The following is a 17,351-nucleotide window of genomic DNA, read 5'->3' as shown; positions in this document are numbered from 1 at the left end:
AGCAAATTTTCCTAAATGACTCCCCAATTTACTTTTAATGGTTTGCCCTGACTTTCTGTATTCATTCTGTAATCTTGCTCTCTGTCCTACCCTAAACCTTTCATTATAAACCTTTATCCTTGAGAAACTGTGATCTCTTTCCCTCCTGCCAACTCCTAGCACCTGAAGTTCCATCAGAGCTGTCCATGCCATCCATTCTTACCATGCCAAATGTTGAACTCTCATCTTTAGCAGGAGGTCCCTGGACTCTATCAATGTCTCACTACAGGTTCCCCTGAGCTTTCCATTTTAGGCACCCATGTAGCAAGAGAGGTTACCTTGCAGTTAAGTCCTCCCTACAGTAACTTCCACAGCCTGTTACCATACATGCTTTCTGTAGCTGATCTGCCCAAGTGCCCTTGTGGAGAGGGGTGCAGCCCCTGTGATATGTTTTTGTGGCTTTACTTAAGTTTTGTGTTGTCCTTATGTGGAGTTAAGTGCTTGCTGGCTATCATACACATCCATGTTGACTGACTAGGCAGCAGTTTTCAAAGAGCTGATTTTTGTTTGCCTGGGTGTTCCTTGATGGCAATGCTTCTGTGGGTCTCTCACAAGCTGCCATTTTTCACAAATCTTGCAAGTGACTGTATTTGAGACCTTTCTTTCTCTGAAATGCATTTGAAATCAGCCAGAAATTTTAAAAATTCCTGTGAGGGAGGAACAGACTATGAAATCACTCAAGGTTCCTCTCCTAAGGAAAGGGAAAGCCAGCTAACTGTAAGCACAGATTATTTTTAATCTGGTGGGGGAAGGGAAGCTACTTGAAAACATATCACACAGAGATGAGATTCCAAGAATGCTAATGGCCAATAAGGAAATAGTGATAAACTTACCTCATTGTCTTAAAATTGCCTATGCTGTAAAACTAAGTGTCAAGCACTCCAGTTGTCCTTAGACTGTGATTGTTTTGTACCTGTTAGAGCAAGCCAAAAAGAGACTAAAGCACAAATTCTTTTGCTAAAAGCTATCATATTCTGTCCTTTGATAGGTCAGATTGTCTTACTCAGGACCTTGAAAAGCCCAAACCCAAATTTGTGAGAGAGGTTTTGGAAAAGTGCATGAGGTAAGTAAGATCTTTTGATAGTTGCATTCAAGGCAAAGTTTGATCTTTGCTTCTGGATACTGTCAGATTCCTTTTAATTTTACTTTTGTCTTAGGCACGTCTGTTCTTACAGTTCTGTTTTGGTTAAGAGATGAGTCTATTGTTTGTATGATTTTAATCTGGTTTACCTGCTGTAGGACACTTAGGACACTACTTTAGAGACCAGGAGAAACAGGTCGAGCAGATAGTAGTGAGCTAGCTATCCCAGGTATGCACACCTGTAGTTACAAAAAGATATGCTTCACCATAGGCATGGAAAGAGGGTTCAGGTAGTATTCCTGGAAAGTATTCAGCATTCACAGAAATGGAAGGAACTGATCATTAGTTACATTAGAAACTGAGAATCTAATCTTGATTCTTCTAGGTGCCTCTGATGTTCAGTGACCTTAAAACAACCAACCCTCCAAACAAACAAAAACCCCAAACCCAACAACAGGAGTACACAATCAGGGCTGGACTTAAAATTGTTGAGATAGGGGGATATAAGAGAGAGAAAGAGCAAAATGTTCGAAAAGTTACTCGGTATCCTACATGAAAACATTCATCCATTTTTGGATGAATTCAGTATAGGAAGTGTGAAAGTATTGTGCTGCAAAACGAATGCCATTTTTCTGTGGCACTCCACCATTTCACTGAAAACTCTGTTAGTAAAATTAAGCCTTTGTGGGAGTGAAATAAGCTGGAAAGTAAAATGAAGACATCCAGTTTAATATTTTTTCTGCTTTGAATACCAACGTCTTAACTAGTTTTCTGCAGCACATCTTAGGCTTTTGCATAAAACATCCTACCAGGCAGCCTCTAAATCTTTTCACAAGCTGAATTTATTGGATGAGGATGAAACTCTAGCATCACAGAGTTCAAATAGAAAGCATCTACTAGTAAATTTGGTTTACTTAGCTCTTACTGCCCAGCAGAAACTACCACTATGTTGTATAAACATCCTGATTTTTGTTCTATGAAAGTTAAATATAGGAAAACCATTATAAAGCAGTCACTTTAGAATTAGCTCTGGTGTTACTCCCATTTTAATTCTACTGATGTGAAACTTGTTATTTCCAGACTCTCCTACCATCAGCGAATAATAGACATTGTTCCTGCAAGTTTTTCTGTCCTCAGTCCTGCTAATCCAGTGTGCATTTACAAATATGGAGATGAAAGTAATAGTAAGTATTAAAGTTACTGAGGAGTCAAGTTGAAGAAAACAGTGTTTCAGAGCAAGGGAGCACATTAGAGTGTAGTATCAGTTGTCTTCATAGAGAAGAATACAGCTGAAATAAATATGCATGATTTTTGTATGGGTAAATATGCTTCATGTGAGCAATTAATACATATTAAGCCTGGAGCTCTGTACCATAATCCTCTTTATTACTTTATGAAGAAAAGAAAATCCAGATACATGAAGTTACTCTTGCTGAGGTGGTTGTGGTGTTGTGCAGCATTGTTTGCCGGAAGTCTAAATTGGAAAATTCATCTATTTCCCCTGTTTGGGCAAATACTATGCAAAAGTCAGGATATAAAGTGATAATGTGAGTTTATTGTTTGAACTTCATGAAACAGTAGAAGATTTTACCAGTGAACTTGGTTTAATGAAGCATACAGAGGCAGCAGATGACGTAAAGATTGAGATAGAGAGATACCTTATTATTCCTTTTACTACTCAGTGTAAAGACAATCCTAAGCATAAAAGTATCATCGTCAAAGATACAGTGAGGAAAAACAAGGAAGTATTGTATTTTTAGGAAATTCGTGAAAGCTGAAGTAGAGCTTTAGACGGGAGAGCGATTACCTGACCTCAGTTCTAAAGGTTCTACTGGAAGTTTTGTATTTAATGTGAAGACCAGGAAAAGTGTTGAGCAGTTTTATGGAATAGTGATGTGGACAATGATATTAGAAACAGCTAGTTTTAGGTGTAGTTGGGAAGTGTACTTGTTTCTCTGATAGACAAACTGGTGTTAAAAATAGTCACTTGCCTTAGACATATTTTGACCTCTTTGCTCTTGTTTAGGGTCTCTTCCTGGATATACTGTCGCACTCTGTTTAACAATCGCAATTAAAAATAAGGCCAGCAATGATGAAATCTTCAGCATTTTAAAAGATGTGCCCAATCCAAACCAGGATGATGATGATGGTAAGATATATGCTGCTAGGCTTTCGCAGGCTGTAATTTCTTTTGTGTGTAGAATGATCTGCCATCCTTTGGAGCTGTGAGTGTGGTGGTGAACAGAACTGTATGCTTTTCCTTCTAATAGTTGGTTTAAATTTATCAGTAAATGGAAATAATACACCATTGTTAGGGGTTATTGTAAACATCTTACGTGGAGAGGCAGGCCTGTTTTTTTTAATAGAGGTAACCTAGTGCTTGAGGTGTGTTTTCTTGTGATTATTGACAGATGTGGCATGAAAGAACTTAACTTTCCTTTGCCTTCAGCAACAGAGTGCAGTTCATGCTGTTATCCTCACCTCTGAGATTCAGCGCTTGTGCCCTGAGAGCTTCCCTCCCCTTGGTGCACTCCCACGACAGATAAGATAGCCAGCCTGCTGGCTGTAGTCTTCCATGAATAGAAACTCACGATGGGACTCCACTCATGTTCATTGTAGCTTTGCAGCCACAGACAGCATTGGTTCTTAAACGCTTGTGCATTTTAGGGCGTGAGAAGGAGTGCGAGACAGAGAATTAAGAAGTGATCTTTACAATGGGGACAGCTTCAACTTTTCTGTAATATCTGCAGGTGTTCTGTTATACAAGCAGAGAGCAGCAACGATCTGTGTTTTTTTGCCCTGGGATCCACAGTCATGTTTCCTGATTTGCTTTAGACATCACCCGCTAATGAGTGCTCTCCCTCCTGCCTGTCTTTAGCTGCAGGTAGCTGCAGCTACAGGAGGGGAGTTGGCACCATTCATGCCTAGTACCCATATTTGCTATGCATGCTTGTTGGACCCTTCTCCCATGTCATAAATAGCCAACCTCTGTATCGTACTCATGCTTACCTTCCCCTCTCTTCATCCACTCTCCCTTCTTTATGGTCTGCCAGGCCTTCAGCTTGGTGCATAACTCTCCAGTTTCCTTTGCTGTCTTTCTCTGCTGCTGTCCATCGGCACTGTTACGTGTTGGTAGAGTGGCTGTGTCTCTGATAGCTTCTTCACTGACCTGGAATTCTTTCTGCACGTTTTCTCCATGGCAAAATGGGAGCCTGAAGATCTGCACATTTTGGAAAGTCTTCAGTAGCTCGCTGCTGAGTCTTGCAAAACCCTGTTGATGAAACTCTTCTTTGTGAAATGAGTTAAAACCATAAGTTATCACTACAGTTTTATGAGTAGCTTACATGCTTTACTTGAAGTACTTACAGTTTCAACTTTAAATAACTTGCAGATGAAGGGTTTACCTTCAACCCTCTGAAAATAGAAGTCTTTGTTCAGACTCTGCTCCATCTAGCTGCAAAGTCTTTCAGCCACTCCTTCAGTGCCCTGGCAAAGTAAGTGTAATATGTGCGTTATTTTGGTGCTTACAGAACTGTTTAATTCTGACACCGAAATGCATGATAAAAGAACTGGAATGCAAGCTTCAGCAATGTTTTAGATGCTCCACAATGCACTATGATTAGGAGAACTAATGACACTGCTTACTGAAGGAATTGTAGTGTAAATCCTAGGTTATATATGTGGGTGGAATTAACAGAAATGTGTACATTATAGCCACGTGATGTAAATCAAACAAATGAGACTGGTTTGGAACATTACTCCATTTCAGAATTACTCATTTGCTGATTATGGTGAGGAGCAAGGGTTTCTCCTTACATTTGAATCACTGGGTAACTCCCACCACATTATCTCGTACTGTACGTCTGGATGAAAAATGAGGAAAGAAAAAGAAAACATGAAACTTCAAAGGAGTCTGCTGTAAACTTCTGTCTACCAAAGAACAGTAAAATCCATTCTAAAATACTTCAGAGTCCATCCCTTAAAGATATGCTTTAACTTCTAAAGAACTTACTGCACCTTTTTTAGCAAAATGAGAGAAGATAACTGATTTTTAATCCTGTGTGCTTTGGAGTTGCTCTTAAGTGGTTTAATACATGAAAGGTAGTCATGTGCATCTTAATGAGTTATTTTTCTATCTGTCCTTAAAGATATATAAAGCTGTTACAAAAACATGCACCTGGGAGCTTTATAGAGGCAATGTTGATAAGAAGCTGTAGGTAGTAACCTATAATCAGTGGTGCAAGAGGCAGGGTGACATGAATACTTAGAGCCATGGTATTTTCACTGCTGCACACCAACAGTGGCAGCCATGAGATGAAAAAGAGCCTCTTAACACTACAGTTATATTACAATAAGCTGGGTTCTGAGTGCAGTCTAGCAGTGAGCGTAACTCTGCTAAAATAGAGGCTTTTAGCAGCATTTCCTTCAGAAAAAGGCAGATTGGATAAGTGTCTAAGGTTATGGAAACACATATCAAGAGGAAGGTCTAAGGCTCAAGGCAGCAAATTTTGCTCCAGCTGTGTATAGATAAGCACACGAGGCATGAAAGTGCCTCCTGCTTTTAAGAGTATGAGAAATGTAGCCCAGCTTCAGGGAGTAGCTTCACCATTAAGATTTAAGTTGCTTTTAGGAGCTGTCATGTCTTTGTAGCCTATTTTAGCTCAGAATGGTTGTATTTTCCAGGGAATAGTTGTTCAAGAATTGCTGGAGATGGTCACAAAATTTTCTTTTGGCCAGTGTAAACCACTTGCCTTGTATCTGCTGCCCTTTTGACCTGATCCCAACCCCTCCACTGACTACTTATATCTATTAAAAGGTTTCATGAAGTCTTCAAAACGCTTGCTGAAAGCGATGAGGGGAAACTCCATGTTCTGAGGGTTGTATATGAGGTTTGGAAGAATCATCCCCAGGTAAGCGGTTGCAGTGTCAAGTATCTTTGTGAGTTTCAACTCACAGAGGTCATATTTAATAAAAAACATTACAGTTTGCTTTATATCCTTTAAAAATAACTTGTCTATTGTCATCTTATTTGAAGGAAAGTTCAAATTGTATTTACTGGTTGTTACTAGTGCCTAAAATGAAGGCTGGAAATAAAATATATACCATCAGTGAGGCCACTTCTTCCTCAGCGTTCATTGTGGGAGGGCCAAGGCTGTCATTCTGAGCCAGATTCATACTATGCTGTTTGTTGTACAAGAGAATAACTTTTGCGAAAATCATGATTCTGTTAAAAAATTGAAAAACAGTGTAGATGTGTAAATTGAAATAAGATGTAGATCTCATATCAAAAGCAGGCCACATTCTTAGAAATGTGGAAACCTGGGGTTTGTTAGGGACTTTTTTTTTTTTCCCCCCCAATTGCTAGTGAAAGCCATACAGTTATTCCACAAAGCTCATGTTGAAGTCACTGTTGTGTGTGGGTAGAGTGAGTAGAGCTGCAGTCAGTGCCTGTTCAGAACAGATCAGTCTGACAGTGCCATGATTATGTTCATTCTTGAGCCAGAGGAAATAACACCCTAAAAGACCTATGAAAAATGCCTCAGTTGTTTAAGCTGTTCAGTTGCTTCACAGCAGTTGTTTTCTCCCTCAGCTGTCATTCTTCTATAAATAGAAATTGATAAGGAACTCAAGCTGAATTTTCCTGCATTAATTATTTCATGTATTCCTTACTGGTGTGTTTGTGTTATACTTTATTGGGCTTGAAAGTGGTCTGTACTTCACAGGTGCATAGGCCAGACTTTCAGAAGTGATGTCACTGAGAGCAAGGGGTAATCCTTGCATCTGCCACTGGACCTGTGGCCCATTCCTAGGGGAAAAACTGAGCGCCTAGAAGATACCTATGCAGCATGTCACCTCTCTTCTAAGTACAGTAAAAACATCAAAAAAGCAGGATTTTTTTAATATATTAAACTTCCTACCCAAATTACTGACCTTGAAAATGTGACAATTACAGTCTGACCTACTTTTTACTGCCATTTAACTGGATCAGAAGAAATTACATTACTGCAATCTAATATCCATATCCTCGTTGTTCCTTTGTATTGCAGCATGACCAAACTGAGATGGAGGTTTCAAACCTAGACTAAACAGTCATGTTTGATTTTATGAATAAATCAAGATTGCTTTAAAAAATACCAAGTGCAAAAGTTACAAAGGTCTGCTATTTTACTTGATCATGCAACTTAAATTTTCCTCTCTTGCATTTATTGCAGTTCAGTCTTTTGCTTCTGGTCAAGCACTTTATTTCCTGAGTCCACAACCTCCCTGGCACACAGAACAAATGGTGCTTGGACAGCAGGACACTTGTCCAGAGTCTGTTTCATGCCGCTCACCCTACTCCCATGTCTATGGGAACATCCTTTGATTTGGTTCAGCCTATCAGCAGTATTCACGAGGCATATAGTGCTAATGAGTGATCTATGCTGCAGATAGTGATTTAGCAATATGAATCAGTAGTCCCTGGACCTATAAGCAAGGTTGTGGTGGTGACTTCATAAAGAGAAACTTCAACATTGAGATGAAATGTTTTTTCAAAATCCTAGGTCTGTGTTTCTTGGAAGATCAGGCTAAGTAATCAGAAATTCTTCCTGGCAATACAGAAAGACAAATAGAGCATAGGATGCTATCCTGGGACTTGAAAGTCGAGTGCTGAGTCTTCTGTATGATTCATTCAGTTATTTTAATTTTCCTTCCTTAAAAGGAGCTTTGTTACACTTCCTTATTTGACAATGGGTGGTTGTAAGGATAAATACAGTGCAGGCTGTGGTTCTTAGATACTGTGGCATTTAAGCACATGAGTAACCAAGATAAGCCTTTTTTCTGAACAGCTTGCAACTGCTTTAGTCAGTAACTCCTCTCTGCAGTTGCCTGCTAGGTTGCTTGCAACCCCCCCCAAATGGTGGCAGTGCCTGTAGCAAATAAGCATTTTCATTGACTACACAGCACTAGCTCTGTCCTGAAATGAATAGGTCCTGTAGAGAAGAGCATACTGTCACATTTAAGACTGTTGCAGTTCAAGGAGAGTATGCTAACAGTAGCTCCTTCGTTATGGTGATCTGACCGGTATATATGTTCTGGTTTGAGTACGTCGAGGTCAAATACTAGCACTTGCGTCTTTTAAGGCCTCACTTCCAACTGTGATGCTTGTATTCTTTGCTTTTTTTATGGAAGCATGTATGTAACAGAGTGATATATCACTTTCACAAGAAGTGGAAAAGGTTGTTAAAATTAGAATGCTTTATGTAATTTATATAGATCCCCTAATTTGAGCAGTTTTAGGCTAAACTACCCAGCTTCCTAAAGTATTTGAAATTACCCAGCAATATCACTAACACAGAGTTGCATCAAACCATCTCTGGTTTTATCTGAGGCTGGAATACTTTACACAGATTGTGTGTGCCATGTCTTTCACAAAATATAGATGATTGCTGTGCTTGTGGACAAGATGATTCGGACACAAATTGTTGACTGTGCTGCAGTAGCAAACTGGATCTTCTCTTCAGAGCTTGCACATGATTTTACTAGGTAACAAGAATTTGTCTTGGGTTGTTACTTGTCTCTGAATTACTATTTTAAGTGCCCAGTACGTAGTTTAATCTATGAAAACTGAGTAGTGGAAGAAAAAGGTACAATTAAGCCTTTTCTCCTTCTACGAAAGATGTACTTTAGCATTTTTATTTCTGAGTTGGGGTATGAATGTTTATGTGACAGTGCAAGAATGTTGCTAGCATGTCATTTTGCAAGTAGTCTCTAAGCCTGCCAAAGCAGAATGCTGTACCTATTTCTAGACAAAGTCTGTTGCTGCTAGCTTAGTGTGGTCCTGGCCTTTGGTTGAGTTACGTAACTTGTACCGCCACTGATACATTGCTTCTTGAGAACGGGCGAATTGTCTGGACTGCGAAGTCAATTTGATGTTGGTAGTCTTGCAGTACGCGTATAAATGACAATGCTGGTTTGGAAGTGTACTGCAAAAAATAGGAAAGAAATTATTGTTAAGCTTTCTTACATTACAGGTATGCTTTCCTATATGGTGAGTGTTTGCTCACTCTAGTAGATGTCTTAGATGACGCTAAGTTTTTTAAATGCCCCCAGATACATTTTTATGTAAGGAACTACATTTAGTTTTCTATCTTGGAGTAGTGTGTAATGTAGTGTTTTGAGCTTTCTGTCTTTCCTAGGTTTTATATCTGGGAGATCTTACATTCCACAATTCGTAAGATGAATAAACATGTTCTGAAGATTCACAAGGAACTGGAGGAGACTAAGGCAAGATTGGCCAGGCAGCACAAAAGAGTAAGTAATTTGTTTGTAATTTTTAATGATTTTAAGTTATGTTTTACAAACCTGCATGCTGTCAGACTGACACACAGTTGGTTTTGGGAAGGACTGAATAAATACATTTGTCAGGAAGCATGTCTGCAGACGTGGTCATCCGTAGTGCTAAGACATCAAAAACTGGATGTATGTTCTCAGTCCACCTTTCTAATGGTAGCTATAACCTAAAAATTCAATAAAATCTTTAGGAGAATTCATATGTATTTGCCCTGTTCAAGCTCTCTCTCACAAGTTTCTCATCTAATCTGAGCATGTCTTCCACTTGCCTTCTAATCTGGATTGCAATGACCTTATTAGATAACAATAAGAACAGTTACAAAATATTTACAGTAAGTTCTGTTAAAGAGTACTCTTGTGGCTTCCATGCAGAAGTGCACGGAAACAGCTATTTGCTATTGAAAAGTTGGCTGTTACTGTTCTTCTGATGGATGCTGCTGGATTCTGACACTGGTATCTGTCACTTCCTTCTTCCAGCATATTTTTCTGAATTCCTTTGCATGATCTGGGTTACTATATACAACAAACTGATGAGCAAGCAGCCGCTGTTGTGTTCTGTTGTCCCAAGTGGGACAGTAAAATGGGGTGAGAGAGTGTCTAATGTGGCAGCTGCAAAAGACGGGCTCCAAGGAAGCTTGGCTGAAGGGAATACTTAGTCACGATAGAATGAAGTCAGTTTATAAACACACTGAGAGTTGCAAAGAGCAAGAGAGAATTTCCATGTTTTTATGTAGTTTGTGAATATGATTACCAGCATAAAACCCTTAGCTAGCACCAAAACTCTGGATGAAGTTAATGTCAGAATTTGGCACTGCATGGTGCTTAGTTGCTGGCTGGGGTTAAACCACAATAATGGCACAGAGGCTGCTGATGGCTTCTGAAGAAACCTGCACAAGTCAGTTATTTTTCCAGAAGTTTCTGGTGAGAGATCACTAATACCTCACAGTTTGCCATTGTGAGTTCATCCCAGCCCCTTCATCTTGTTTCCTTCACTCCCAGCAACAGCCATCCTAGTTGCTTGCATGCTTAATCTACATTGACCAGCAGTTAATAAATGCCCATGATTTTTGAAGACCTACATGCACTCATTGATCTTAGTGTGAGGCAGAGAGCTTCTCTGGCATCTCTAAACAAATATACCAGTGTTCTCATTTCTGTACTTGTCTCTTGCTGCAGCTCTTTACTACTGAGTACTTTAAATGAGTGTTGTCTCAGGAAGAAACATTTGTATGCAACAGTGAGCAGTTCTGCAGGCTGTTGCTCTGCTGCATGACCATTCCTTTTAGGGGAAGTAAGCCGTCAAGTTTTGATGTCCCCAGCATGAAGTGGATTGCCTTACTATGGAATGAGTCCAAGGCTTACATGCTTTCTCTTAGGTCTTATTGGTCCTTTAGCGTTTTGAGTTCAGGAAACCTCTGTAGATGGGGAAAAAGCAAGTTCCTACAGAGAGAATAAAATTAAATTCTCACTTGCTCTGGTAAGTAATTTTTATTTTTTATGCTGATTCAGGGCTGTAACTATCTTCTGAGTTTTCATTTGCTATGCAGTAGGTGAGTTAACACATGGCCCTTTATTTGTCACAAGTTGCACATGCTCCTTTTACAAATATTTCAAGATTTGAGATGTTAATTTGTGGGTATTTTTGCACAGAGACAATCCTATGAGACAAGCAATATCTGTATTTATATGTACCATAATCCATCAGATTCTGCTTTTCCTCCTATGTCCGTTGTAGTCTTGTGGAATACTTCATTACCTGAGCTCCCAAGTCTGGTACTTATGTGTATTTTGTGTTTGTTGTTGTTGTGTTGTTTTGTTTTTGTTTTTGAGGTAATGAGAACATGCCATGTTCCTAGTTAGTTTGGTTTCCGTGCTGACCCTTTCTAGTCTGAGAGCATCCCTTTTGATCATGAATATAGGGAGTCCCCACTTTAACACCATGGGCTGCAGTCTCTAGTCTTCCTTTTGTGCTAACCAGCTGGATTCCTGTGAGTTCTTGCACAAAGTGCTTTATTTTTTGGAGCCCTGAGATTTCAGAACTGTTCATTGAATTAATTACCTGCCCTGCTGCAGTAGACACAATTTAAAATATCTACGATGGATTTTTTATAAAAAGCTGTTCATTATCTGGTGATGATAAAGTCAGCAGGGGTATTACTTTTTACTGTGTTTCCACTAAATAAAGGACTGGTAAATCTTTAAGCTTGCACTGGTTTCTCTGAAATCTTGATTCAGGGCTTTCCCCTATTGGCATTTTTCCTTCCAAATTTCTTCCCTGACTTATATTGAAAGTTAATGTCTTTCAAAACACAATACTTACCAAGCTACAGAGCAGCTTCAGTTGCTGCTTTTCAGTTGCTCTGCAGACCTTTTCACATGTCAACCGGAGGGCATTAACAGCATCCACAAGTTGCTAGTTAGTCTTGTGTTATCACTTACAGCGAGACAGTGATGATGATGATGATGACGACGACCGAAGCAGCGATCGGGAAGATGGACCGCTAGAAGAGCAGATAGAGCGCTTGCAGGAGAAAGTAGAGTCAGCCCAGAGTGAGCAAAAGAATCTCTTCCTTGTTATATTCCAGGTAATGATGGGCAAAGTCTCTTCTCACCTTCAGGTTTTAAAGTTATTGGATTTATAAGGTTTCAGTGTCACCTGTATCTTGGGCATCTTCTTGGAATAAGAATATGGGAGGGGGTTGATGGGTTTACTATGGGTTAGAGTCAATCCAGATCATCCCCTTGCAAAGACTGCTTCTGAGCAAGATCTGTTCAGTTTCAAGTGCTGAGGAACAGAGGAGTTCTGCTAGCATACAGTTTCCTGAACAACCAGAAGGTAACTGGGTTTTATTTGCTTACTAAATGCAGTGTTTGCGAAGCAAAATAATAACACTCACGTTGCTGTTCAAAGCTTCTGTCCCCCAGATCCTCTTACTTGAGGTTAGGATCCTGCTTGCATTTGACGAGACTTAAGTATTCTTTTTGCTTTCCTGCAGCGTTTCATTATGTTGTTAACTGAGCACTTAGTGCGCTGTGAGACTGGTGGAATTGATGTATTTACACCTTGGTACAAGAGCTGTATTGAGAGGTTGCAGCAGATCTTCCTGCAGGTAAGTTTCACTTCTCAGTTTGGAAGGCTGTGGGCAGGGACATGCTGGATAGACAAGCTTTGTGGCTGGAGAACTGAACACTCCATGAGAGTAGCAATAGGCAGCAGAAGCACATCTTCTCTGAAGACTTGTGTTGGGGCTAGGTCGCAGCTCTGGTTCTGGCCACATCTCTGCCACAGACTGGTGGAGTGACTGGTCCTTGATTAATTCCCACACTGTGAGCATACTGCAAAAAGATACCAAGATGTGATTATGAATTTCACTGAGCTCGTCTTAACTGTATGTTTATAGTAAGGGCAAAGTTCTGAGCGAACAAGAATACTAAAATAGATGTCTTTTTAAAAAGTGGATTAAAATATTGCAGAATTCCTTTTAATAAGATGCATAAATATTAAAAATAATTTTGAATTCTTAAATCAGGTAATAAGCACAGGTTGCTGGATGAAAGTGATAGTAATAGAAAATTATACCTGTGCAAGCAGAAGATATGTTGAAGAATGGGAGTGGTGGTATAATTCTCCCTTGGGCTGAACCCTTCCTTGGTAGTTGATGTGGCTTCAGAGGAAAGCAAATATCATGATTCTTCTAGGATATCTCTGCAGTTGCATGGTATCCTGCACACAATTCAGGGTCCAGGAGTAAAGAGCTACAGGGAGCACAGTGGTCCTCAAGACAGGATTTCAGCACATCTTTCTTCTTGCAATCACTAGTGGCTGTGCATTATGTTTTTTCTTGTCAGTTGCTACTGTGGTGTGGAAATGAGATGTGCCTGACAATTTTGATGAAAACATTTGACCTGTGATTTTTACATGCCTTGACTTCTCTACCTGTTCTTATATATGGATAGATGAAAACAATAAAGGTTTTTGTTTTGTTTTTGTTTTTTATCTGCCAGCATCACCAGATAATCCAGCAGTACATGGTGACCCTAGAGAACCTCCTGTTTACAGCTGAATTGGACCACCACATACTAGCTGTGTTTCAGCAGTTCTGTGCTCTGCAGGCCTGAGGATTATTGACAGGCAGAGTCTTGTCTGCAGGACTTTAATGAATTTTTTTTTTTTTTAATGGGAAAACTTGACATGGGGATAGAAGAAATTTTTGACTAAAACTGGCTTTCATGTGCTCCTATATAAAACAATACAGTACTCTGACCAACAGCAAACTGTGTAAGCATCATAAGCCTTACAAGATATGACTGATAGGGGATAGATGCAAAGCAAAATATGAATTCTTTTTGTTGTCTTCTAATTTGGTTTGACTCTGGACTTCATGATAGTATTTTTGTTTCTCCCCAGTTGTTTATATAAAAATAAAAATTGGGAAAAAAAAAAAAACCCAAACAAGAAAACCCCAAACAATAGAATTTGTTACCTCTGCCTGGCCCTTAAATCAAAGGAATTGCAGAAATGAGAAACAGTTCATAGTGTTTTGTGAGTATGAAAGGGAATGCACCTTCTCAATGAGCAGTGTGGTAAGTTCTCTAGTATGGCACAGGAAAAGTGTCTTAGCTTTGGGCATGTGAAACACTTGAGTTAAGCTTTCAAAGTAGTATAGAGCATATGGATTTGTTTATTACCAAGCCAGCTAGATTTTCACAGTTTGAAAGAACATGGTTGTAATACAATTGAAGTATGTTTTTGAAATGTATTGTCTAGTGTCTTATTACAGTAGCTACAAACAATCGGTAGAGGAACTTCATGGACAACTTCTGAAAAATGCAATCCTTTTTGCAGTATAGTTGAAGAATCATTAACTGCTCCTGGCAGCAGTCTTCACTGGTAAATAGAGACAGTAAGCAAGAGTTGGAGTGGAACAAACTTTCGACTTCCATACTGCAAGCCTTACCTGGGTGTTGGGAACTCCAGCCCCAGATGCCAGGGGAGAGAACAGGGCAGTGTTCAGCTTGTTTCTTTATTTCAGCCTGTAACTAGTTGGGCTGCCAAGCTTGCGCTGGGCTGGGCCTGCAGTGGTGCCAGAAATCTTTCTGGTAGTGATGGTGGATGAACCAAGTGCCCTTGCCTCATCTGGCTTTGTAACAACTGCTTTGCAGTGGCTGCATCTGCTGCCCTTCCCTTGCTTAAAATGTGACAACAGCACGTGGCTCCCATGTCTTCAGAAAACATTTTAATGCTAAATTAAGTGATATCTCACAGGAGACTTAGACTGGGAAAACACAGCCTGGAAATAGAGTAGCCTTAGTTTTGAGTTACACAAATAACATTACATACATAAATGCCAAGCCAGAGTGGTCTGTATTACGGTAAGCAGTGATGAATGGCAGTGACACTGCCTTAGGTGCTCAGGTCCATCAGTCTGCAGTATATTTCCAAGCTGTTTATGGTCTCTTCATTTTGCAGATGAATGTTTAAAGAATTTACATACCCAGTGCTATTCAGTTCAAGCTCAGAAGGTGATGAGCTTTGAGTAATTTTGTTCCTGTACAAATTATTTTTTTCAAGTATTATACCTAGTGATGCATTTCATCCATACGTTGACCAATTGACCTCCTGATCAAGCGAGGAGGGTAAAAAATGGAACTTTCTACTTTGAGTGTTGATTGACATAAGTTTGTGTGTGGCCTGTAGCAATCTGATATATCCTCATAGACTTAGATCTGTTATTTCTGCTTTCTCTGCTTACGCTTTCTGATTTGACCAATCCCTCCGCTCTTTCAGGGTATACTGTTAACTGTTGTAAATTTGCTTTACGCAAGGGTTTTGTCAGTCATGCAGAGACTTCTGCTTCAAATATTTCTCTGTTAATGTTCTTGAGTAATCAGATAGTTGGGTTTGGTTTGTTTTTTTTTTTAAAGAAACATTGAATACTGTAGAGGTTTTAATTGGGGTTTAATAGTTTTTTCACTGGCTCGGATCAGTATCAGAGTTCTGGTATTAACTTGTGGTGGGGGTCTGACTATAAATGTGACTTCTGTAAAACTGATAATGCAGTTAGAACTTGCAAGCCTGTAAAAGCCTGTACCTTCCTCTGAGCCTTGACAAATACGGGTGCTGGAAATCCAGTTGCAAATGCCTGAGTGTAATCCTATGATTTAAAACCAAATAGCAATGTCTTTCAAAATTGTTTTGACTTCCATGGTGAGCATGGGCTTTGATCACATTTCTTGAGTCTGTTGGACACCTTCCCCTCTATGTAGGTCCAGTGGCGTACACCTGACTTGACTGGGAAACTGGTTGGATCTGTAGGAAAGAGAATGAGACGCTTGCATAGTGATACCAGCAGCTAACTGGAGAAACTTGGAACTGCTGAAGCATGAGGCGGTGGATAGTGTAAAGATGCTGTAGAAATGTGGTGTGGTTGGAAAAAATGCACAATTAAAGACAAAAATAAATGAAGGTGAAGCAGATTGCTACTGGGAGTGTTTGTCCTGCCTATTTTGGGGGGCCACTGAAGCAAAGCAGTCATGGCAGGGTTACGCTGGTGTTAAATGCTGTCGGGTTTGGAGCAGTTTTGCTTTCCCTGCACTGTTGCTGGTACCCTGACTAACACACGCAAGCCTTCACCTCCTTGTGCTACGGGTTGATCAAACATGCTTCCCTCCCCTGCGCAGCCAAGTGAGGCAAGCTTGCGTGCTGCTGGGTGCCCAGAGGGTGCTTCTGTGGAAATTCTCCCTCTCTCTTGCCACCTCCGGTCTTCTGGGCAGTGCTGCTGCAGGAGGTGAGGCAGGGGTGGGCCAGTGGTGCTTGCTGAGGGGTGGCTGCTGCAGCCTGCCCACAGGTAAGTGATTCAGCAGCCAGTGCACACCACCCAGCTCCCTTGGAGAGGAGTTTTGGGACCCAAGACAACACTGGCTCTTGGAACCATGATGTGGAGGACTACCTCCAAAAGCTCTGCCAGGACCTGCCACTTTCCTAGGTCTGGCAGGGCCCCAAGTACTCTGTGCTTGGTGGAAAGGCAGGTCACAGGGCTGCAGACCATGAGAGAGTGCTGGAGAAGTGAAGACCTATTGGTGGAACCATCATCTGCCCTCCCTGTCCGCCTTCTCTCCAACGGTAACACTTCAGTTCTGCACAGCCAGGGGCCCAGGCTCTCCAAAGAAGTCTCGAGAGACTTCAGAGAGATCTGCCATATTTACAGTGGTGAACAACTGCAGAGCCACTGCCTAGAGCATGTTCCTTCACTTCAGCCATTTTCACAAGCATTCCACAACAGCTCCAAGAACTGAAGATCTGAAATTTGAGAGATTTTGACTTGAAAGTGAATCCACCCTCTCCTGAAAGCAAACATCATTTGGGTCTACTTGGAGTGTACTCCCCTGCCCAAGGACAGGTATTTACCCTTTTCATTTACAAATTTCTGACAAAGTTGTATTTTAAGAGTCACCTTGGTCTCTGGTCCAAAACTTGAAGAAAAGGCAATAGAGGATACAGTTAAGGACTCTCCCCTATGAAACATGGTGGAGATGCGTCAGAACCTCCCCAGGAGCACACAGCTTTCGAGAGGGAATTCTCCTTTTAACAGAGTCCAGTCTCCAAGTCCAAGCAGAAGGAGAACCTGCCACATGACATGATCACCAGCCACCAGACAATGTGGTGTACCAGCTAGTTGCCCTCTGCTCACCCCTGACCAGTGACAGTCACTGGAAACCAGACAACAGGGGAAAATACGGAGCCTTCCTCCTCTAACAGAAGCAGACAAGAAATGGGAAGTTCACCCTAACTTCATCAGCACATGAAGCAGAGCAATACCAACTTATCTTTTGGCCTACAAAGTACCAATTTGTTCAGCTGTTAAAAATGTGTTACATTTTCCCCTAAGATCTAGCTTAA

At 40.6% G+C, this 17,351-nt stretch overlaps 1 protein-coding gene and 1 long non-coding RNA gene across 4 annotated transcripts in view; one reads left to right on the top strand and one right to left on the bottom strand.

Annotated features, from left to right (window-relative positions):
- NCBP1 (nuclear cap binding protein subunit 1) overlaps positions 1 to 15,928 on the top strand; it is a 32,780-nt gene extending 16,852 nt beyond the window's left edge. Inside the window, exons 14-24 of one of the 2 annotated variants that reach the window (XR_008233515.1) lie at positions 1,028 to 1,102; positions 2,201 to 2,304; positions 3,147 to 3,269; positions 4,512 to 4,614; positions 5,937 to 6,030; positions 8,541 to 8,644; positions 9,298 to 9,412; positions 11,893 to 12,036; positions 12,448 to 12,561; positions 13,457 to 13,730; positions 13,860 to 15,928. Coding sequence is in view for 1 of the 2 variants with exons in the window: in XM_052777226.1 (XP_052633186.1) it covers positions 1,028 to 1,102; positions 2,201 to 2,304; positions 3,147 to 3,269; positions 4,512 to 4,614; positions 5,937 to 6,030; positions 8,541 to 8,644; positions 9,298 to 9,412; positions 11,893 to 12,036; positions 12,448 to 12,561; positions 13,457 to 13,570 (1,090 nt within the window). In the remaining variant the exon portion in view is untranslated. Of the gene's footprint in view, positions 1 to 1,027; positions 1,103 to 2,200; positions 2,305 to 3,146; positions 3,270 to 4,511; positions 4,615 to 5,936; positions 6,031 to 8,540; positions 8,645 to 9,297; positions 9,413 to 11,892; positions 12,037 to 12,447; positions 12,562 to 13,456 lie in introns of both variants that reach the window. The other variant, XM_052777226.1, reaches the window with a different exon arrangement.
- Positions 2,656 to 4,576, bottom strand: LOC128136892 (uncharacterized). 2 transcript variants are annotated; one of them, XR_008233516.1, is made up of 2 exons: positions 4,487 to 4,576; positions 2,656 to 4,405 (listed from the first exon to the last, which is right to left on the bottom strand). It is a non-coding gene; the product is annotated as an uncharacterized LOC128136892 (long non-coding RNA). The 2 variants fall into 2 exon arrangements; XR_008233517.1 differs by having other exon boundaries at positions 2,656 to 4,391; positions 4,487 to 4,575.
- Positions 15,929 to 17,351: the final 1,423 nt, after the last annotated feature.

This window comes from Harpia harpyja, chromosome Z, assembly GCF_026419915.1.
Source record: "Harpia harpyja isolate bHarHar1 chromosome Z, bHarHar1 primary haplotype, whole genome shotgun sequence".
Taxonomy (NCBI): Eukaryota; Metazoa; Chordata; class Aves; order Accipitriformes; family Accipitridae; genus Harpia; species Harpia harpyja.
Note: the sequence above shows the minus strand (reverse complement) of the source record. Positions and strands in the feature narration are given on the sequence as shown.